Genomic DNA, 24,212 nt, shown 5'->3' with positions numbered 1-24,212 from the left:
TGCCAAGAGACAAAGTATCATCATCATCATCATCATCCATCATACAGATAAATGAAAGTATAAGACACGTTTGGGAAAAAAAAGGACGAGATAGGAAAGTTGCAAAATAGCTAAAATATACAGGTCTACGTTTCACTGTGGTACTGGTTATAGATTCATACGATCTCATCTAAATCTTTTTTTTTTCTTTTTCTGCTCTATTTTCTTTTTTATTTGCAACACAATTAGGATCTTCATCGCTGCGGGCTAAAACAACTATGCTTTCAGTTCATTTGCCGCCGATGGTAGGACGGTACAACACTTCAGGAGTGTTTCAAAGCTACAATAAAACCCAAATTACATTTCAGATTTGACCAACTGAAGCAAAACGAATCTAAATGTCCTATATCAATCATCTCCACACAGTTAAATGGCATTAAGCAAAATAATGTGCACATTTAAATCAAATATTTCGCAAGACACCTTTAGAATCCATCAAAAAAACAAAGAAAAGCAAAAGAACATGGAGTATATAAAATGTTACACAGAAGAAAAAAAAATTCCCATGTTTTCAAAATCGCAAACTATCCACAACAGGCACATCTAACTTTCTCTGTTGCAGTAAAATTTCACCTTGTCTTTCAACGCAAGTGTAACGACAAACTAATAAATCCTTCATTGTGCTGAGACTCCTTCCTGTGACAAGTTTTGTGCTTGTTTTCCATTCCTTTTTTTATTTTTCCGTCTTCACCTTCACGTCTCCGTAAATGCCTTTAGATATTCGACATAAATACACAGAGAAGCACTTGCAAACAGAACGGAAAGTTTAAACTCTAACACTTTCATATATAAAGAAAGCTTTTGGCAGATTTAAAGATACAGTGCTCTTTTAGGCAGATGTGATTTGTTGAACGGCAGGGCCCGGAGTGTCATTCTGAGCACATTAGCTAGTCTGCGCTCTGTCACAGACTAGTTATCCTGACACATTGATTTGTAGACCGTGAGTTGGCAATTGAAGAGCCCCATTGGGAAAGTCTTGATTGCACTGCAGAGTTTGGAATAGTACACTTTCCTGTTCTGAAAACTGACCCGGTTTATTGTGTATACGTGCACCTTTGACTCACAAAACATATACACAGCAAAACCTGACCCGGCCTAGAAGAACACTGTATCTTTAACCGAGACGATGAAACGCATCCTGGTTCTGTCGAGTACAGTTTGGCGGACACTGTGAATTTGGTGGTCTGTGCCCCCCACTTTGCCGTGAACCAAGCGGATCCTTGTCAGCCCATAGCGGTGAGGTGAATGAGGCCAGATCACCGAAGGGAGCTGCCAGGAAGTGTTTTCTTGGCCTATTGTCTTCTCCCAAAGAAGAAAACGAGTGTGTGTTCTCCCTGTTTTGTCGTCCCAAGTGGCTTGGACTCTTGTGATGGTAGCATCCTTTCTTTTCTCGGCTTTTTTCTTTGTACAGGATTCAAGTAGATGGTTGAAATGCTGCCCTGTTTATATATACAGTTTGTGGTCAAGCCACAGTTCAGCGTGGAGTCTGTGTGAGCGGAGCGTTTGGCACTGGTACAGAGCTGCTGATGAAACACTACTAGTAGGTTACAGCACCCTAAACAAGGACGTCTCGAGTCTAATCAGCATTTTTTTTTTTTATGCGTGTACCATCAATTTGATATTTGGACCACTGTTTCTCTAGTGCGGTCGGTTTTGATGCCGTTTCTGTGCACTGGGTGCTTGGTTTCAAAGGGAATGACCTTTTGCAGTTACAGTAAGAGACAAACCGTGAAGTTTTCTGGATGTCCCCTTGCAGTTTATAGACGTTGGCCCGAGGATGATCAACTCTGGGAATGGAGCGAGGGGTTAGTGGTCTATATCAGTCAGTGCAATGAATTTTAGAAACCCAGATATTCCCTGACAAGACAGAAGTAATACAAAATAAAACGCAACGAGAGAACGGCTTAAAAAAGATCGATTGTTTAATCCGTCCACAAATATGTTGTGCCTATATTTGTTTGTCCATGACAATCAACATCATGGCTAGATGCTATGTACGCAAGGAACGTTATTGCCACAGTCCTGCTGTTTATTCAAGTGGACGGTAATGTGTTCATGTTCGTGTGCTTCCACAGCGCAGGCTACAAGGTGGTCTCGTACTCCAGACGCTCTTGAACCAACGTGTCGTCTTTATACTGGAGGCGCGGCGGGGTCGGAGACGAGTCGATGGCCAGGATGGCTTTACGTATACTCCTGTCCAGCACATGCCTCTCCCAGGCAGGATAGCGGTTCCTGCACAAGTCTATTTTGATGACCGTCTCCTCAAGGCGTGGGGCTCGGGAGGAAGGTGTGGAGGGCGCGGTGGGCCGCACCTGAAAGACGGGCACGCAGCCGTCCCGCTCGCTGTACTTGGCCTCGCGGTCAGCGTCCCTGGCCAGCGTGCCTCCGCGGTTGGAGCGGAGGGAGTTGGTGGCACCCTCAGGGGGCAGCGTAAAGGTAGCGGTTGGGTCCTCGAGCTGAACCAGGCTGGCCGAGCGGCCGAAGCGCGGCCCGTTGGGATGAAAGAAAGTGTAGTACATGAGCATGAAGACGATGCCGGTGAAGAAACTGGAGAAGATGACGCACAGGGCAGGCACGGCGAAGGCGTCCGTGGTGTATGGCGAGCGATAGAGGTACCACAGCGCGCTCAGGGCCGTGTTCTCCAACAGGATCATGAAGTAGTAGATAAAGAGGCGGCAGCGGGTGCGTCCCTCTTTCACATTAAACCAGCTGAAGATGTAGATGATGCCCACAACCATGTCGAAGACAATTTCCTCCCACTTGGTGATGCAGAATTCGGTCTCGCAGTGTACGATCCAGAAGGTCATGATGCACCAGTGCAGCACAATGAAGATGCCGAAGTAGAGCTGAAACACAGAGGCGAAGAGAGCGAAGGTCACCACGCGAGCGCCGATGGTAAAGAAGTGCCAGCAGAACTGAATGATGACGGCAATGTAGCTGACGGGCTTCTTGTCATCGCGGGAATCACGCAAGGCCTTCTGGTAGGAGGCCAGAGCCCAGGCTAGTGACACCAGAGAAGCAGCCGCTGTCATCCCTGAAATAAAAGAAAAGGCATTGGTTATGGCTGAATGTCACAATCCTAAGTATCCCTGTCAATCCACCCAGGATATATGAGCACAAACTACACACAGTTCATTACTTAAGCCCCGTTTCTACCGAAATTACCCGGAACAATTTGTACCAGGAACTTCCCCCCAGACCTGCTACTGTCTGCGTTTCCACTGCGGTCTAAAGTACCGTGAAGATTAGGCAAAATAGTCCGGTGATGTAGGACTGCACGCGACTGTTTCTCCCAGTCACCGACAGACAGTTATCATTTTTGTGCGACACTGTCTGCGACAATAACAAGTATGGAGGAGATTCAAGCAGCGCTGCTTTTGCTGGTTATGTATTGGTTTACTAAAGAGGTGATAAACAAAACAGCAGGAAAGAAAAGAGCACTGATACTAAAGCGTATTCTGAAAGCTCGTAAAGCTAGATTTAAAATAAGACAACGTGTTATTATCAGCTATTACGGACATTGACCGTGAGATGGCTGAGATGAACGCGCGCCATCGGACAGAAAGAGACTGATGTTTACTGAACGCAGAACAAACCTCGCAAAACACTTTTAAAAATGCCGGTTGAAATAAAATGCTGCCTGAGTTCAACCAATCAGCATGTTCAGCGCCCAAGTCCCACCCCCGAAAGTTCCTAGTTCCTGGGGAAAGTTCCTGCGGTGGAAACACGGCTTTAAAGGGTTAGTTGACCCAAAAATGAAAATTCTGTCATTAATTACTTACCCTCATGTCGTTCGACACCCGTAAGACCTTTGTTCATCTTCGGAACACAAATGAAGATATTTTTGTTGAAATCCGATGGCAGCAACGAAATTTACACTCACAAGACCCATAAAAGGTTCTAAAGACGTCGTTACAAAGTCCATCTCACTACAGTGGTTCTACAATCATTTTATGAAGCGACGAGAATAGTTTTTGTGCGAAAAAAAAAATCTAAATAACGACTTTATTCAACAAGTTCTTGTCTTCCGTCTGGGCCTTTGTCTTGAACTCATGAAGCACCACGACGCATGCGCGAGAATATGACGTAGAGCCGGCGTTCTGACACATGACCCGGAAGCGAGGAGCTTTGTTTACAAGCAGAGGAAGACGCACCGTATCTAAGCTGTTGAATTCTACATCGATCGTGCTTTAGGTCTTGGCGTAGTGGTCAAAATGGGGCTAAAGTGTGCATTTCCTGGATGCCCGAACCGTGAGAAACGATCAAGTGCACGTAAAAGTGCCTAATCAAAGCCGCGAAATGAAAGTCATATTTGTGGTGCTTCGTGAGTTCACGTCAAAGGCCGAAGACAAGAACTTGTTGAATAAAGTCTATTCACAAAAACTATTCTCGTCGCTTCTTAAAATGATTGTAGAACCACTGTAGTGAGATGGACTTTGTAACGACGTCTTTAGTACCTTTTATGGGTCTTGTGAGTGCAAATTACATTGCTACCAATAGAAGCCTTTCTGAGCCATTGGATTTCAACAAAAATATCTTCATTTGTGTTCCGAAGATGAACAAAGGTCTTACGGGTGTCGAACGACATGAGGGTAAGTAATTAATGACAGAATTTTCATTTTTGGGTGAACTAACCCTTTAAAAAGTGTCCAGAAGAAACGGTCCTTATAGTGTGCTATTAATCCCCCAGATGGCTGCATTTCATTTTATGTTAACCAGCTATAATGTATCTTGACATGTCAAGCACTTCTTACCCAGATACAACAGGACACTGGTTTCAAACGCAGAATAGGAAGTGCTCACCAAGGCATGCAAATGCATTTATCTCGTTACTACATCTTTATGTATTCATGACTCTGGAGGATACAGTCGGAAGTGGGCTAATAGAGTAGCTTGCGCATGGAAGTGTCCGTCAATGGCTCGCTCTCCAGTGCGTGTCACGTGCAGCCCTCCTGTAATGAATCCGTTCACGAAATGTAATGAATCTGTTCGCGATTACAAATCCAGACCACACCACACCAAGGTTTACAAGCTCCGGCCCTGATCAAAGCTGATAAATGGTGACTCAAGAGACATGGCTCATTTTGACGAGACTTGTGTTTTATTTCCTCTTCAGGGAAAACAGCCTTTTTGGAATTCTGCTGAACAGCATCTTTCCACAGTTATGACTCATTGGCCCATTGAGTGAGATGTTATCCATCATGTTGTCCAAAATACTCGGTTGTGCTTAATGGAGGAGGCTTTACAAGCCATCTGCATCAGATGGAGTACAGTAAAGCAGCCAGCAGTGACTAGAGGTGCGTGAAGCCCATCTTTACCGCCGTGACACACTGTTCTCGAGTTGGCTGCCATGGTTATTATGTGCTTGAGTTGCTGGAGTGATCACTTTCTTGTATGAGTGAGTGAGCCAGAATACAAAGAATACACTCACTGCCCAGTCTCTCCTCACCGAATGAATCATTGCACTGTAAAAAGTGTTACATTCAAGTTTTAAATGAATGCTGAGATAAAAGCTTAATATTGATATATTAAAGGCACAATATGTAAGATTTTTGCATTAAAATATCCACAAATTAATGAGATAAAGTCGCAATTTTAACCAGGACACGGACCGTGTGTCGCATATCAATGACATCATACCCGCGTTACCCTCGATTTATTACACAGGTGAGCAACTGTTTGGATACATTCATCGACAGAAACCTAATCATTGTTATATAGCTCAACACAGTTAGTCTTATTGTTTAAATCTAGTTTTCTTAACCGCGAGTACCATGTTTTACCATGCCTAATATCGATCTAGCTTACTGCAGTGTGCAACCGCAGAGCAAACGCACAGAGAAGGATTATAACATAACTTTCAACACACTCAAATAATGTTTCGACAAGAGGCAACCTCCCCCAGTTTGTCTTGAAGCCAATACGGAAGCGACTTAAACTGCAATTCATCGACTGGCTGCTAGAGACAGGCGCCAAAAGAGAGCAGAATCTCATTGAGCCCCATGTTAAAATGCCCAACTTTACAGCAGAAAAAATATATAACTATATAGCTAATTTTGCCCTTCATGACAATTGTGAGGGCGGTGATTTTTTTTTATAACTCTTTCGTTTAAATTAAATTAAGGTTGTGGAAACTTGAGTGACAGGTGGGTGGCCGTTTGTCTGCTGTTATTTAGCCATCACCTCAGCTCCACCCACGTCCCATCTCTTTGCCCATTTTCTGTTATCCGGGAGTGACGCGCTGCCAAGATGGCAACAGCGACTTTGTGCTTTAAAACTGCTCTTCAGAAACCTACGGGTGACGTCACGGACACTATCGCTGCGTCCCAATTCGCATACTATCCGTAATAAATAGTATTCGAAAAAAGAATTAGTATGTCCCAAATCAAAGTATGTTGAAAGTATTCCTAAGAGTATTCCTAAGATTCCCGGATGGTGTACTATTTCCGGTCATAATTCGAAGTGCAGATCTATGCACACTCTAACGGCTGATATTGCCCACAACCCATTGCGAGATGGATAATGAATCGATTAGAACTACAAACGCGGATAAAAAGTGTTAAAAAAAAACTACAAACATGACGGTTACCTGAGTCTGACGGTTAAGTAGAGAGGATTAGATACAGGGGTTTGAGTGAGCAATTATCAGTATTTAACCTCACAAAAATATATTTATTCAATGTTGGCCACATTATATTTCACCTGCAGCAGCATTGTGAACTTTTGATACGTTTGGCCGTTAACTTTGCAAACACATGAGAGGAGTCTATGCATTAAAGACCCACGAATGGCAGATCAACGTGCTACTACATTTCTCTGCGATACGGTAGGAAATTAAATTGAATGTGGAGGATTTGAACTGTGACGATGATTGACAGGGCAGTTTAAACGGTGACGGGCTGCACGTAACAAAGCAACAGAATCCGTTAAAGATGACGAAGTAGTATGTCCCAAAGCTTGCATACTCTTCTGCTACACACTCAAAAGTATGTACTTTTTCTTCACAAAAAGATAACATACTTTTAGGACGTAGTATAAGTAGGCGAATTGGGACGCAGCAAAAGTCCATTTTCTTTACAGTCTATGATCTAATATGATAAAACAGCGCTGTGTTACCCCACATACGCATGGCCGGAAGAAGCAGAAGTGGTCGTCTTCGGCATAATAAAAGCTCTGTGAAATCCAGGCATCATCAAGCTACACCTTTGTTTTGAATAAGCGACCCCTAGCGGCGAAAAAGTACATATTGTGGCTTTAATATTAGTCACTCAAATCACAGCTAAAGGGAAAATTAAACCAAACTGAAAAATATGGTCATCATTTGCTCCCATGTTGTTCTAAACCTGTAAACCTGTCTTTCTTCTGTGGAACACAAAAGATGTTTTGAGTTTTTTTGTCCATATACAATTGACTTTCAAAATATTGTCTTTTGTTACACAGAAGAAAATCATGAGGGAGTCATGAAGAAATTAAATTTTTCATTTTTGGCAATTTGACCATTTTCATTTTTAAGTAGATTATTCCAGTAACAATTGTTTTTGTGAAATATTTTACTTGAAAAAAAAAACTATTTACAATATAAAATAAAATACAATTTAATGTTTTAATAAATGGCAGTTGGCTGGATATTTAATTAATGCAGAGATATTAATATATTCCATATGGCTTAAAAATTCTAATGCTTTTTGGGGTCACTGCACTTTGCCTTAAAAAAACAAAAATACACTTACGTTCAGGGCCCATATTCATGAAAAATCTTAATGCAAAGAGTAGCTCCTAGTGAAACAATTCTAAGAAAATTCTTTAATTAAACACAAAATCCTAGTAACGAAGAAAGTATCCAGAAAGCTTAAGACCTCTTTTAAGGTTAAAATTGTTAGGAGTACGGATGAGGACTTTTAAGAGGCTTAAGAGTTTCTTTAGCAGCGGAGAAAATGAATGAAATGCGAAGAGGGAGAAGAAATGTGTTGCACACAACGCATGAGTGAGCTCATAAGACACTACACATTAGATCGTGCAGGGATTATGTTTGTGACCGATCTTATTAGAGACACGCTAACATCTCCGATACAGCACAAACATGTCATAGCACAAGAAATGGAAGTAATCACTACATTAACATGTTCGGCAACTGGAAAAATGCAGCTATGCAGCAGTGATGATTTGGGTCTTTCACAACCTTGAACCTTCTATAAGCAAAGTGATCACACAATTTCAGAACCTTCGCCACTGTTTATTTCCTATCAAATACATTAACAACATGGTAAATAAAATAAAATAAAATAAAAAATATATATAGACCCTATAAAAGCGCTCTTTTCTTCCTTCTTGGACAACCAACCAATCACAGTCTTCAAAAGTCATACGTAGCAACAGGGTCAGCCTTGCCTCCGCACTAAGATAAACGTTTTTGTATTTTCCTCGCTGAGTTGCTCTCTGATCGGTCCTGAATCACTCTTAAATCTAAGACTCCTACGTAGAAGTTTGTAAGGTAAATTAGGAGCTTTCTGAGAGGATTCTTATAAGCTTCAAGAATACGGGCCCAGAAGTTTACTTTTTTTTTTTTTTTTTTAAAGAATGCTGAAAGCAAAGATATACTGAATTGATCAAAAGAGACATTTATAATGTCACAAAAAAATGCTGTTCTTTTTGAAACTTTCTATTCACCAAAGAATCCTGGAAAAATGTATCACTGTTTTCACAAAAACATTTTAAAATATATTAATATGGAAAACAGTTGTTTTATAGTGTGATAATATTTCACAATATCATAGTGTTATAGTGCAAGCAGAGGAGAGGTTGAGATAACAGGAAGCTTTAGTGCCAATCAGTTCCTTTCAAACGGCATCAGTAAAAATGCAGAATCTCACGTTGCTAAGATATCACCATCGCGGTCCACGGCCATGAATAATTGAATGAGTCCTCATGTGAAATGATGAATGTGCAAAGATGTGTTAATTTGTGTCCAAATAAAGGTGAGTATTATTTTCATTTCACAGAGGCTGCAGGTTCACCGTTCGTCAAAGGCCGTGACAGATAGATTTGCCGTTTCTATGCCATCTGTAGTCAGATGAGCTGTACATTATGGACACTCTACACCAAACAAAGCAGACGATCAATGGTAAAGATATTCTTTGATGCATAAGATAGCACATTCATAACAGAGAATGCGCACCCTGGGCATATATTTCATGGTCAGAATCCTTATCTGTGGAAAGGACTGTGTGATGTCGACACTCCCAGAGCGAGTGCCTAGTAGTGGTCACGTCCTCTACGGAGCTCCTTACAAGGATGGAGGAGTCACCAATTAACAGACTGCAGTCTAGATCTGGACCCCAGATTTGGATCCATCCAGATCATTATATTATTCCTATGAATGGAACAGATTATCCATGTTTACACAGCTGAATCTGACGCAACATACCAAGACAAGATAAACCATTTACATTGATCAACATTACAATATTATTTGGTTTACAGGCCTTACGATTATATACTGGATCTCGGGGAGAGATTTCCAAATCTTTATTTTTTACTATAACTCAGCTGTCAACATCCAGATTGGCTCAGGCGCATGGCCCATGGCCCATCTCTTATAATAATAATAATGACTTAATCCATCATGTGACACTGAAGACTTAAGTAATGATGCTGAAAATTCAGCTTTACCATCACCGAGCAACTGCTCGAACCAGAGCTGTTCGGAACAATGAAATTGTCAGGGTGGGCTTTATATGATGATGGACAGGTGATCAACAGTAATGTAACCATCCACGTCACCAAAGAGCGCTTGGGTTGAATTCTTTTTTTAATCAGAGAACTTGTTCGTTTATGCATTCACCTTTACTATTTCTCTCCAAAATGATGATCGTGTTGGTAAGTACTCCGTGTATCCTTAAATGATTTTTACAACACCAACAAAGATCGTTTACACTCATCTTCTTCTACTTCTTCCAGCGTGCGGGCAGTTGAGTTCTTTTGACAACTATGTCACTTACTCCGTTGCTCTGATTGGTTGTAGGTTTATCCAATTGAGTGCAGAGGCATTTTCGCCCAATAATCACTGCCCAATGGAGCAGTATCAGGCCCTGTCCAAAATGGCACCCTAAACCCTCACGGTCTTCCTCTGAGTCTGCACTTTCACGACGTAATGCCGCTTTGACTGCCGGGAAGAAGTCCGCTGCGTAGCTCCCACCAGTGCGGGCTCGGCAGAAGTGTGCATATCTATCTCAAAGGGGGCGCTCGCGAGCACCCTTCTGAGACCTAAAATGACAAATGGGACACTCTGCGGTCTCGTTGACTTAACGAACACACGCACACAGCGGACATTGTAAGTCCACAAGACCGGAAGTGCACATGAAGGCCCAATCCCATTTCTACCCATTAGCCCTTCTCTTTCCCCTACCCCTTCGTTTTGCGCGTTCACTCGATCGGGTGTCTCGATTCTCTTTTGGTTGGAGTGGTAGGGGTAAGGGGAAGGGCCAGATAGCCCTTCAAACGAAGATTTTTCAGGACCACACTTCAAACGAAGGGGTATGAGGAGTTTCCCTCTACCGACTCCGTGCTGCTTGAATGTGTGAATGGTGCCACTCGGGATCGATCACTTGTGTGTCGCCTGGTTGCCAGTTTCTCCGTAGCTTGCTAAACGCACTATTTGATTGATTTGAACACATATTAATAATAGTTTAAAAAATATATATCTGGTCATCCTTCATAACGCAGTCGATATTTACATCACATATCGTCTGTAAACTCTTGCGTTACCAAGGCAATGACTGACTTGACGTATACCGTATGAACATTATCGCAGCACCACAGTAGATAACGAAAACGTATCCGTACCGGTCGGCTCGGATCAGCAAGGAATGGAACGGTTAATAAACAAAGAGAACAGTTTGACCCGATGGAAAAAGCAGCTTCACCAGGCTTGTATAATTCTGTATCATCTTAGAAAACTCTGGCTCATACGTTTTTGAACTGAAAATGAGCACCGTTTTATTAAGTCCAAATACAGCACAAAAATCTGTTGGGAGTGAGTAATTTGTTAAACGTGCCTGATTTCTGTTAGATATAGCCTACGCACTTCATTTTGCTGTTTATACTGGTTAAATGTCACAGGACACTAATAAAATAAACGGGGTATGATGACGTGTAACGGTATAGTAGTGGTGTCCCATTTCTTAGGGGAATATTTTCACCCCTACACCTTGGCACTCTGTTTCAAGGGGCAAGGGGAACGCTTAGAAAATGTTAAAATAGAATTGGGATTGGGCCGAAGTGTGCCATTTGGGACAGGGCCTCAGACTCATATTCTGACTAGAATCTGAGTATGACGACATCAGGCTAATATGCCTTGAGAAGGCAGACTAAGATGGCGAACGGGAACCTAGTTTGTTAGCAACACTATCAGTTGTTTGATAACTTGGTCAAGCAAAAGGCTAATCATATTAAAGGACAACTCCGGTGAAAAATGAACCTAGGGGTCATTAACACATGGTTACCGAGTAGATCGTTCTCTGGGATGCGTTTTCATGAAAATCGAATGTAAAGAGTTTTATCTCTAAAAACAGAAGCTAGTCTATGGGGCATAGAATAAGTAAAATTAAATCGAGTCGAGCCACAAATGCTGTGCTAAGCTGCGATAATTCCTATCGACCAGCTCACTTAGCGCAGCGTTCGTGGCTCGACTCGTCGAGACTGTTTTCCAAGATGGCTCCTGTCTGTATACGCGTAATGTTATGTCTTTATAAAGTATCTTCTTAATAAACTGTTTGTACACTTACAAAGTTCTCAATGCTTCGGTTTGCATGTAGGGACCCTCATTATGCTACCGTGTTAGTGTGAGGCTATTTTGTGCCTTGTTAGTGGTAATAACTAGCGATTTAATTGTACTTATTCTGTGCCCCATTTACTCGCGTTATAAGCTAATCTGTTTTTAGAGATAAAACTCTTTACATTCGATTTTCATGAAAACGCATCCCAGAAAACGATCTACTCGGTAACCAGGTGTTAATAACCCTTAGGTTCATTTTTCACCGGAGTTGTCCTTTAATTACTGTTATGTGTCTGATGTTGTAGAGAGCGATACATAAAACGCATTACAATTCTGATACATCGACCTGTAGACATTATGTAGAGGCAATTTGATTGAGTGGAGGCGGGGCTCATTTGCATATTCATAGATTTGCCTATGCTAAATGAAGCAAGGGTGTAGTTACATTCAAGCTATTTTACCGCATGAATTTTTTTTTTCACAGGGAAAAACATTTAAATATGTAATTTGGGTGATCAAAGATGAGATTTAAAGGATAAAATGATTGACTACAGGGGGACTTGCAAATGCAGGTAAGCATAAGACACTTTCAAAAACATTCCAAAAAGCTTACAATAGTGTACAGTCTTTGGAATATTTTAGCTAATAGTTAGTCAATCAAGATTTGAACCTAGCCTGGCTCCGCCCTCCTACGTACTTCCGCTCAATTTTCATTTTCCTTCAGTACTCCGCCTGGGAATGCGGTATATTCTCTGGTTGGGATTGCGGTATATTCTCTGGTTGGGATTGCGTATATATTCTCTGGTTTTCTCCGGTCAAATTGTAACCGGCCCAATCAGCGAACAGAGGGAGTGGCTGAGAACGATGACGTTGATGTCGTGCGCTAGTTTGAGATGACATACGCCACGACCAAACGTTAGCGATTGATTATGGCAGATCCAGAGTGGCTCTGGGCAGATCCAATAGTTTTAAACTTCAACAGAGTACCCGCCTTCAAGGAAGTTAATGATTATCAATGGAAAGTAGCCAGACTCTCTGTACAAATGAAATGTACGAGAGTCTGGTATGACCAGGCTAGATTTGAAAGCAAAGCACATCATCTCATAGCCTGAAAGGGGGTGACATCACCCCTGCAATATCTATCTATCTATCTATCTATCTATCTATCTATCTATCTATCTATCTATCTATCTATCTATCTATCTATCTATCTATCTATCTATCTATCTATCTATCTATCTATCTATCTATCTATCTATCTATCTATCTATCTATCTATCTATACATCCATACATCCATACATCCGTCTGTCTATCTAGCTATTCTATCTATCATCTAGTGTTTGTTTATACTGTGTGTGAGTTTTTTCAATAGTTTATTTACGTGTTTAACCCACTTAGATTAAATCTGGCCCATTAGTAGCTGTAGAGAGCTGAGGGGGTGTAATGACTACTTTGCAAAGTGGGGTAATTAACTGACAGAGGCCAGGCTATAATTCTTATTCTGTGGGCTATCTGGCCTGCGGCTTGGCTCCGGTGCTCTCTACGACAGCGAGGATGCATGTATTCCTCCCTCCCTCCCTCATATCCTGCGCACGTGCAGCGCATCCTGAGGAGACGGTCGCCACGGGAACCTGCCACGGTCCAGCGTGCGAGGCTGCGAGAGCGGCAGCGGTGACGTAATGCTCCTTGCTGCTCCCGCTCATGAGGGCTGCAGTAATTTAGAGAGGGGAGGAGGGCATAGACAGTGTGTGCTGTGTGTTTGTAGGGTGCGTGGTAGCAGCAGGGTTATGCAAACCACAGCATCACTGCAGTATCTTCTTTATCTACTTCTACAGGCCCTTCAAATCCATTCACATTAAAGGAAGAGTTCACAAAAAAAAGAATATTCTGTCAACATTTTTCAACATTTGCTCACCCTCAGGTTGCTCCAAACCCTCCATGTTGTTATTCTATCTGTGTACACAGGAAAAGGAGAATTTGTAATGGAATCTTCCTCACACAAAGCTATTAGATATCTTAAAAAATGTCTGAAATATAGCATACATTCCTTTATTTTTCGCCCTTTTTGTATAAAAAAGAGCTAGGTGAAGGTTCTTCACTCAAACTCGTATTAAGTTCAATATTGTTATTTAGGCTTTCTCATGGCAAATCTTATAATTAATATTATAGTTTCTGTTGGCGTATATAAATGTTTATTATAGCAACATATGGCAGGCAGATTGATAAAAATGTCACAATTGCACATGATCTTGCCTAAAATAGAACTATTATCAAAACAGATGGTTGGGCCAACAACTTGCCTGTAAAATGTGTTTTTGCTCCAAACTGTGAAGGTATACTGGAGGAAACTGTATGGTACAGTAATATGATTTCATCTACAGTGACAAACATTAATTAGAAAGAGAATCACTGGCAAATATCATTAAATAGAGACATTCAATACTTTTGAGATGAACATGAACATACATAAAACATAAAAAGCTTAAAAGGAAAACGCCGACTTTTTGGGACTTTAGCTTATTCACCGTATCCCCCAGAGTTAGATAAGTCCATACATACCATTCTCATCTGATGTGCGTGCCATAACTCTGTCTGACGCACACACCGCTAGCCTAGCTTAGCACAAAGACTGGAGGTAAATGGCTCCAGCTAGCCTACTGCTCAATAAGGGACAAAATAACACCAACCTTTTCCTTTTTACATGTTGTGATGTGTATAGTTACGTTGTGTAAGACCGACAGAAAATGAAAAGTTGCGATTTTCTAGACCAATATGGTTAAGAGCTATTCTCTTAATAATCAAGGAACTTTGCTGGCGTACCATGGGTGCAGCGGCGCAATGATATTACGCAGCGCCTGAAAATAGTCCCCAGCGCGCTCTCTGTGCAAGCAGGTTGTCACGTTGGTTATGTTGACGGAAGTTAGCCTATTTTCATGCGCCTGTGCACTCATGGTACGGCACAAAGTTCCTTGATTATTACGCAGGAATGATAGTATAGTTCCTAACCATATCGGTCTAGAAAATCGCACCTTTTCATTTTCCTTCGTCTGCCTTAGTACACGATGTAACTATACACATCACAACATGTAAATAGGAAAATGTTGGCATTATTTTGTCACTTATTGAGCAGTAGGCTAGCTTGAGCCATTTACCTCCAGCCTTTGTGCTAAGCTAGGCTAGCGGTGGGTGCGTCAGACAGAGTTATGGCACGCACGGAGATGAGAATAGTATGGACTTATCTAACTCTGTGGGATACGGTGAATGAGATAAAGTCCCATAAAGTCGGTGTGTTCCTTTAAATTTAAATTTAAAAAATCTCTGTTATAGGCAGCTACTTCAACACTTTAATCACAGCAACATAGACAGGGGTCTTTAAAGTTGTGCCAATATGATGATGAAGTCTTTACATATCATATAAACTTGTATTTTGAGGACAGTAACATGCATACAGTACCATATCAATGTTTATACATACTTATTATGATTTGTACACTTTGATGGCATTAAAATAATCATAAAAATAGTCAATGAAAAATGTAAGATAAAAAAATGGTAGGTAAAGGACCCCTTGTTTAAAATGTACAGTTGACTCTCATGATGCTTCAATAATAAATTAAGTAACTAAAAAATAATGCATAATTAGCAGAGAAAATACATTTAATGGTATGACAGGGGGACACATGTGTGTTTACGACATACAAAAAAAAAAGAAATATGAAGAATAATTCAAAAGAAAGAGTTGCTTCCTGTAGTTTTCAGCAAAACAATCCACTGAGTACATGTTATGAGCAAGGCTTTTTCCTATGCTGAACTGTTGCAGGAAACGGTTAGGCTGAGTGGCCCATTTATGTTAGCAAGTAGAGAGATTTTATTTCTGGCAGGGGTTCAAAGAGCTGCGTAAAGGAAAATAGTGAGGGAAACAGGCTTACTGACTGACAGTGTCTTTTAACTGCGACAGTTACTGGTAAAGTTAGGGAGGATGCATTTGTAGAGCGAACAAGGGACAGCCTGAGTAAGAGAAACACAAATCAAATGCGTCCTACATTTCACCACTGCGCCTCTGCCGGCTGCCATCAAATGGTACCCAAGCTGTTTAGTCTATTTAGAAGACATTGAGCTTTTGAACCATGACTGTACTGTTGGGTTAAATTTTTACACTTTGCTCAATGTTGTTTTTGACTTGTAAGCGTAAGAGCGACAAATCTCAAAGGAAAGTCTCCGATGAAAGAGTTTAGAGCATCAGAGGGCTCTCCGCTCTGCTCTTCCAAACACCACTAGCAAAACTGCCTCCAGACCCGCTCCCACTGTCACACGGAGCAGACGCTCAGATCCTCGCGCTCAAAAAAAGGAAAAGATTATTCACAGCTCTGTTGCATTAGGAGCTCAGGACCCTTGCTTTCATAAATCATTTCTCAGCCTTGATGGGAGAAAATTCTGACATTCCCTGGGCACTTTTGTTTATGGAAGATTATGAAGAACAGAAGACGGCACATAAAGGCACTGAAGCTTTAAGTGCTAGGCAGGGCTCTGCAATCCACAAAGCACAAAAGCACAAATCAACAAAATAGCCATTTATGAACAACTCTGGTAACATGACCATTTTTTTATGAGCGCTGGTGAATGTGGGCTGACTGAAAGGTCACCGCAATGTCAATCTGAAGGTTTTTAAAGTGTCCCATAAATCGACCCTCGTGTTCTTAGTAGCAATGACAAATATGACAACAGATAATCTTCTGTTCTAAAAGTCCAGCTTTGCAAAACTACGTAACCTAAAGAGAGAATCCTTTTATTTTAAATATTGAAAAAATGTTTGTGTGCTGCTGCAATGATGTATGTAATAAGAAGAGTGTATGCGCGTTGTGCACCCACCTTTAGGTGCATATTACTAACGTGCCCTTTAAATAACACAATAAATACTGCTTTAGACCGGGTTTTTGTTGGTCAATGGCGCAGTTGTTTTCAGTTGCCTCAAAATAGCAACGTGCCAACAATGCGCCTGAACACACCTGGTTTTCAGACCAGCACGCCCATGGGTGAACAGATGGGCATGGCTGCATTTACTATTTAAACAACATGGAGCTGGATGTTGAAATGATAACTGCGTCGGGCTGAAACTAGCAAAAAAACACTTGCGCCTGGCGTCGCATTGCGACGGGTGTATGATAGGCTTCAGGGTGTTCAAAAGTAAAGAAAAAATTGCACAAATGTTACTTTTATGGGTACAATGAATTGTTACAGGGCCAGAATTCTTAAACAGACAGATTTATACCCCTAAAAGGCGCATATTGGTACTTTCCAGTAGTAATATGTACCCTTGATGTACAACTATGAAACTTTTAGGCATTGGTATATAAGATACAAAGTTGTCCCTTTAATGATACTTGCCCAGTTACGAGCTGCTGTACCCCTAAAGGTAAATTGCACATTTACTGTAGCCACATATACTAAAGAAATAATATTTTAAAACTGCAGATATTTTGTGTAATGTTGCCGGGAAGCAAGAAGTGTGCTGCAGCCTGCAAGATGCCAAATATGGCAAGTTCAGCATCTGGTGGAAGAGGCCTATTGTAAGCCTTGGAGAACCAGTGAAATATGCCATACCAAAATCCTAACAATAAAGGGCAAAACCAGAAAGCATGGGAAGCTGTATCCTGTGCAAACCTTACACCTGTCACACATTGGTGAAACAGAGTGGAAAATGTCATGCAACCTGGCTTTAGTGTAATGTAAGCGATGAATAAGGAGGAATAAGGATGTGCCAACAGCAAAGCTAGTCTCCATTAGCCTCCACAAGGGGTCAGATTACCCAGTGCTCCCTTCAGTCAGAACATTAAAGCCCTAATATTGGTGTCCCAATAATAATTTTAATAAAGGACGAGCGACACCAGTGAAGGACGAGAGAGGACCCGGCCTGGAATTTACGCTGTGTTTTGTTTAACGTTTGGTTATGTGTGTGTTACGCTTTTACTTTCAGTTTGTGTTTGTTATTTGATTAAAAGTTGTTGAACGTTTGCCGGTTCCCGCCTCCTTCTTCCCTGAACATACAAACTACGTTACATTGGTGCCGAAACCCGGAAAGAAGGAGGCGGGAACCCGCGAACGTTCAACAACTTTTAATCAAATAACAGATATGGGAATCTAGGAAGAGAAACCATTTTAATTGAATTGATATGCCCAATCATTGACAAAAGGTAGAATTTTCCAATTTTCTATAGTTTGAGTTTTGAAAAGACACTCGACAAAATTCTATTTATTCCCTAACAGAATATTTCCCCAAAAAACAGGGCTATAAATATCAAAGAGAGGCATAAAGTTACTATTTGACAGACGGATAGCCTCCCAAAAGAATCTCTCAGAGTTCCGCAAATACAATATTACATCGTCACCGTACAGACAAATAAGAGCTTCCTGGCCCACACTTCAAGACCCTTGGCCGCAATACATGTATGACGCCTTACACTTAGGGCGAGAGGCTCTATCGCAATGGCATAAAGGGCAGGTAATAGAGGACAACCCTGTTGTACTGAGTGGTACAAGAAAAATCTGGATAACCTGTCTGCATAGTTAAAACTGTACACATTGGCTTGGTGTATATTAATCTGTCCCATGATACAAATGCCTTGCCAAACCTAAAACTTTGTAGCGACCTAGACAAACAATGCCACTCAACCTGATCGAAAGCTTTCTACGCATCCAAGGACAGAATCGCAGCCCCATTAGCTTTCGTATGATTTGCATATATTTTATTGAGGAGGCGACATACATTAGAGAAAAAGAAATCTACCAGGGATAAATCCAGTCTGGATCAGTTTCTAGCCAATTAGTCTTGTCAGGACATCACTTTCCTGCATCTCCAGAGTGAGAAGTCACATGGCATTTACATCAGTGGTCGTTTGCACAAAAAAAAACAAGTTTTTTACCTTAGGGATTTTTTGAAACCAGGCCCTGGTGATTAGAAAAAGAAAAAAAAAACTATCTGGAACTTACGTGCCCATGAGCAAGATGGCAGATTTCAAATCACATTCTTCCAGAGGGTCATGTGTCAGTGGAGTAACTGTTATTGAAATGAATGGGAAATTGAACGGATGGCTTTCTCCAGGTATTATAGACCTGCTTGCATCAGATGGTCAGTAAACGGACTGTGGCTGACACTACAGGATTTATAACATCTATAAAGAAAAGGTGAAGAAAATAGTTTTTTTTTAATGCTAAACAGTGCTCTAAAATATTCTCTCAGAATTCCATTGTAAATTCATTTTCACAATACCCAAAAATGGTATGTCCCCAAAAAGGCGGCCCAACAAAAAAGCAATGATTTGAAAGCTTGCTTTTTCCCCTAATAAATGCCTACTTTTGGCAGTGCTCTTGAAAAAGCACTCTTCTCTCCTCTGCAGCAGTCTTTTAGGTTCGGTGGCAGTTGAGTTTTTCTCACTCTCTGTCCCTCTCCATCACTGTTATACAGACAGGGTGAGATGTGTAAAGTGAAGGATGACAGTAAACCTGGTGTTCTCTCTCCTCAGTACTGTCCTACCCTCACCCTTACAAAGACATATAGCAGAATAATAAAATAATAATAAAATATTGGGATTTGAAAAAGACAGCTTAAACCAGGTAAAGGTGGTTAAATGGTCTCCCAGCCTTGCCAAAAAGGATGGGCTTTTAAATGGCACTTGGACACTTGGATCAGCTGGCAAGGTTGGGTAACCAGCTGGGTGAACAGCTAAACCAGCTTGGCCAAATTGGGAGACCAGCTAAACCAGCACATACCATCTTAGCCCAGGTCAGAGACCAGCCAAACCAGTTCAAACCAGCTAAGACCAGCAAACCACTTTAGGCTGGTTTGCCTAAGCTTTTTTTTTCAGCAGGGGATTCAGCACACATCCTGAGATGGTAAGACTTAAACCCAGAGGTAGAATTGTCACATGCACTTGATTATTCATAATTAGAGTCTCTGTGTGTGTTTGACTCGCAATTCAATAATGTCCTCACAAATATAATGAAACATGTTGAACAACTGTTGAACGACTGGTGAGGCGGAACTCACTAGATAAAAAGACTTTATAAATCAGTCAAACCATTTTTATATGTAAATCTAGTGTTTTGCTCAGATTTCTGTGAGGGTTATGTTTACGGGTAGGGGTCGGGTCTGATAGAAAAACAATGGAAATCTATAAGAAGTCCTCTATATAGTGAAACAAACTGTGTGTGTACATGTGTGTTGTTACCTTGCACAGCCTGGAGCTTGTGAGTCTGTATGATGATACAGAGCTGGAGCACCAGCTGAGGGGCGCTGTCCAGGAACGTGGCCAGTAAGTGAAGCATGCTGACGTCGGCATACTCGTACACCATCCTCCAGTAGAACCTCCAGCGGTCATTTTCTCCGCTCTGCCTGCTCCTGATGCCCAGGTAGATGGTGTGGAAGCACCTGTGCGAGACACAAAGAAAACCACTTTAAAAGCTCTCTCTCTCTTTCTCTGAACTCTCACTGAACTCTCCTTGACAGAGCAGAATCAGCTTCTGCTGCAGACACTCGGCTAGAATATCTCAATGTTTTGTCTGCTTTTCTTTTCAACGTGACCTTACAACCGGACAGACTGTTCCCAGCTATGTTGGTCCCTGCTTTGTTCTGTAAACAAGATCTGCAGTGGATGGACCCGTTTTGAACTGCTGATGAATAATATTAATGTCAAAGCTGATGACGCAACACACCATCTCTATATGATTTAACCAAAAATTGCATTAATGTCATTGTAGCTTGAAGAGTTAAAGGGCTGCCCGACTAAAGATTTGTCTAGTCGACTAGTAGTTGCTCATTAGTCGACTAATTGCAAGTTGATATTCATGTAATTACTTAAAAATATACTGGGGGAATACTAAACCATAATGAGCCTTTAATATACATAGATGTAATAAATGCCTATTCCGTGCTCAAGCACACGTATAAAGCTTGAATGCTTATGAAAAATAGCAAGGAGATATTTTAATTATTTATTCAGTGTCGGCTGCAAAGATGAAGTTGACGATGCTGACTCTTATGTGTACATGAGCGTATGTGCACAATCGAACGCATAGCCTTGCAAAGTATACTTCTTTTGACTCGTTCATGCACACAGGTGTTCGACGCATGCACAGTTTTGAGTAATCTCTCACCACGAGTTACAAAAAAAATTTATGTGCATGTGCGACCTGGCGGCAGTGTGCGTTCAGTACGCTCGTACTCTTCCAATGACGAAATGCACGCTGACCCTCGCGTACGCTTAAAAAGTGAAGTATACTTTGGCCTTAAGAAAGAAATGCACATTTCACACGGATTACATATTCAGAGAGTATTTGTTTTCGATTCAAATTGGTTCGTTTGAAAGTAGTTTCAATTAGCCTGGATGCCAGCCGAAGTTAGCCCCGCCCACAACATTTGAGGTCGGGAAGTTCGGTCAGGACTTGATCCGTTGTGGAGCAACTATGCTCGAACCACAGCTGTTTGGACCAATCAAATTGTCAGGGCGGGCTTTATACGATGATGGACAGATGATCAACAGTAACGTAATCATGCACGTCATCAAAGAGCGCTTGGGTTGAATTTGTTCTTATCCTAAACGGAGAACTTGTTCGTATATGCATTCACCTTCACTATTTCTCTCAAAAATTATGATCGTGTTGGTAAGTACTCTGTGTATCCTTAAATGATTTTTTACAACACCGGTAAAGATCGTTTACACTCATCTTATCTTCTACTTCTTCCAGCGTGTGTACAGTTGAGTTCTGTTGACAACTATGTGTTGCTCAACATATATCACTTGCTACGTTGCTCTGATTGGTTGTAGGTCTATCCAATTGAGTGCAGAGGCATTTTCTTTCCTGGTTCAGGTGGAACATGCCCCATAATCACAGCCCAACGGAGCAGTATCAGACTCATATTTTGACTAGAATATGACAATGTCATGCTAAGTTTCAAGCTTTCTAGATATTTTTCTCATGTCTGAGACAGAGATGGCAGAAAGTGCACCCTGTATGTTTTTCATTATTTTACAAAAGCACAACATTTTTGTTGTTATTGTAAGTTTACCCAAATAGACCTATTACGGTTTCGATTGATGTATTGCTTTTTAAGTTTTTAAGTTGTTTCCGTTGTTATCAGGGAAAAAAAGCGATTGCGGCGGCGCCTCCATGTCATGCAGTTGGATATGCGCACATTCATCTAGGTTAACGTTAAAGCGAGTGGCCAAGTAAAGTTGCTACTACTTACAAGTTTAATATGATAAGCCATATTTGAGATCGAAGAAAGTTAGGGCGAATGTTTGGATTTCCTGCCCAATATACTGTAATTACCACAAGGACCTGCCGTTAACCATCTGTCCCTCACAGACTGCGCGACTTCGCTAGTTATTTTATCTGCGTCTAACCGGCTTACAAAATGTTGGTCGACTAAGCCTTTTCTAGTCGACTAATGTTTAGTTGACTATTAGGAGTTAACCCTACTGCCATGAATAGGGCACACACACAAAAACTGGTTGGAAGTAACTCAACTCTTCATGGGCCTTTCTGCCCCTTTAGACATGCACATCTCTTCATTTGCTTGCTTGTTTTAAAGATCCTGTGCAAAAACTGATGTAATTTAAACTAATCATCACATCTATATTTACCTCTGATCTAATTCTCTAAATCTAAATCTAATTTATCTAATCTTCTTCCTAATATAAATTAATTTGTTTAATGTGCACCTTTGCAATAAGGTAAGGAATACAGATGAGGTTCTACAGTTCTACTTTATATCCTCAAATAGTATACAGGTATTGACCATTTAACAAAGAAACTAAAAACTATTATATTACATAATCCTAAATGCTACTACTATATTTGTTGCAAGTTCACGTTCCTATAAACTAAAGATAATAGGTCAAACGGATTTTGCTTGCTGCACTGGAAGAATTTCTCATACTTGTTAAAAATGCTTTAAACACCAATTAGTATCTGAAGTCATTACATTTTGAAATCGAACAAAAAATCTTGCTAGCAAAAAGGTCTGAAATCATGTAGGAATTGCTATGGCAACACTGGCCTCTTTGCAACAAATCACCAGAAAGTTCCAGGGAAAGCAAAGGCTGAACATGACAGTCTGACGCAAGCGAACACATTCATACCAGGATAAACGATATAAAGGTCTTTTAAAAGCGCTGTGTCACCTGCTAATAATAATGGATTGTTGGTGAATGGTGAGTTACTCTGCTCTGTGGTTTAGTGTGGCGCTAAAGGCATCTGCTTCCAGTGGTGTGTCTTTGCTAAGTGACCTATCCCTGCGTTTCCCCCCAGCAATCCCCACCTTGTAGTTTACCCTCTTGACCCTGATAGGCATCCAGCCAAGAACAGACACACATTTCCATTTACCCACACCTACAGTATTCTCTCCCCAGAGATTCATTGACAGGGTGTTAAGAGCACTGCATCATCTTGGCCGTTTCCGTAACAAGAGGGTTTCCCAAATCCACAAAACCACTGGCAATCAACAGTATGAATATGAAGACCTTCACACACACACAGACAAAAAAAAAAAACACAATGTGTACAAATGCTTATAGTCTTGTTTGACAATGTTTGGTCATTGATTTCTTTGAGAGTGACTGCCACCCACTCTGTCTGCCAGATTCTCCCTGCTTTAGTTTGCACTTTGATCGTTTGTATGCAAAGCATGATTTTATAGTACACTACTTGCCAACTTCAATCAATTCAGACGCGATGAGTTTACAAGTAAAAGATAAAGGACACATTGACTTTTGGACAGAGAAAAAAATTGTTCGCCAAGGTAAATGTGAAGCACTTCCCTCACATCAGAATAATACAGCAAAACTGCCTTGAGGTATTCGTGTTTGTGGAACACATGCTTGAATATAAATGTGTAGATGGCACTGTATCAACATCTTCTAGCCAATCTGTTATTTTGCATGCTTACTCTGGATTAGAAAGTGTTCTAGATCGGTGATTCCCAACAGGTCCAAGAGGTATTTGGAATGCTTTTGATTTTGCTTTGATAAATCTATAAAACAGAACGTATGACTTCAAAAATATTAGGGCTGTCAAATGATTACAAGAATTTCTAATAACGAAAATTAATCCTAAAAAATGTATTTCAATCATGACAACTCTCGAAATGTAATAGGGGTCATGAACTGCATTTTTAAATAGTTGTATAATGTTTCCTGAGGAGCACTTATAATGTTAGTATGATTTTTACATAAAAAAATTTCATAATTTTGAAATAATAGGATATTTTCTACCCTTGGAAGGCACATGATATCTGATGTAAAACTTAATTTTTAATACTGGGATCGGACAACATCTCAGCATATGAAATTATTACACATGGAAGTCTCTCGAAAACTTTTTCTACGTATTTACTATTACAG

The 24,212-nt window shown here is 40.9% G+C and overlaps 1 protein-coding gene across 1 annotated transcript in view; it reads right to left on the bottom strand.

Moving 5' to 3' along the window:
• Positions 1 to 215: 215 nt before the first annotated feature.
• xkr4 (XK related 4) overlaps positions 216 to 24,212 on the bottom strand; it is an 87,990-nt gene continuing 63,993 nt past the window's right edge. The window contains exons 2-3 of the mRNA XM_079819224.1: positions 20,040 to 20,239; positions 216 to 3,073 (exon numbers count right to left, since the gene is read on the bottom strand). Of these exons, the coding sequence (XP_079675350.1) occupies positions 2,121 to 3,073; positions 20,040 to 20,239 (1,153 nt within the window). The 3' untranslated portion in view covers positions 216 to 2,120. The remainder of the gene's footprint in view (positions 3,074 to 20,039; positions 20,240 to 24,212) is intronic.

Source organism: Gobio gobio (assembly GCF_949357685.1).
Source record: "Gobio gobio genome assembly, chromosome: 6".
In the NCBI taxonomy this organism is placed as follows: domain Eukaryota; kingdom Metazoa; phylum Chordata; class Actinopteri; order Cypriniformes; family Gobionidae; genus Gobio; species Gobio gobio.
The sequence above is the reverse complement of the archived record's forward strand: the minus strand, read 5'-3'. Positions and strand labels throughout refer to the sequence as shown.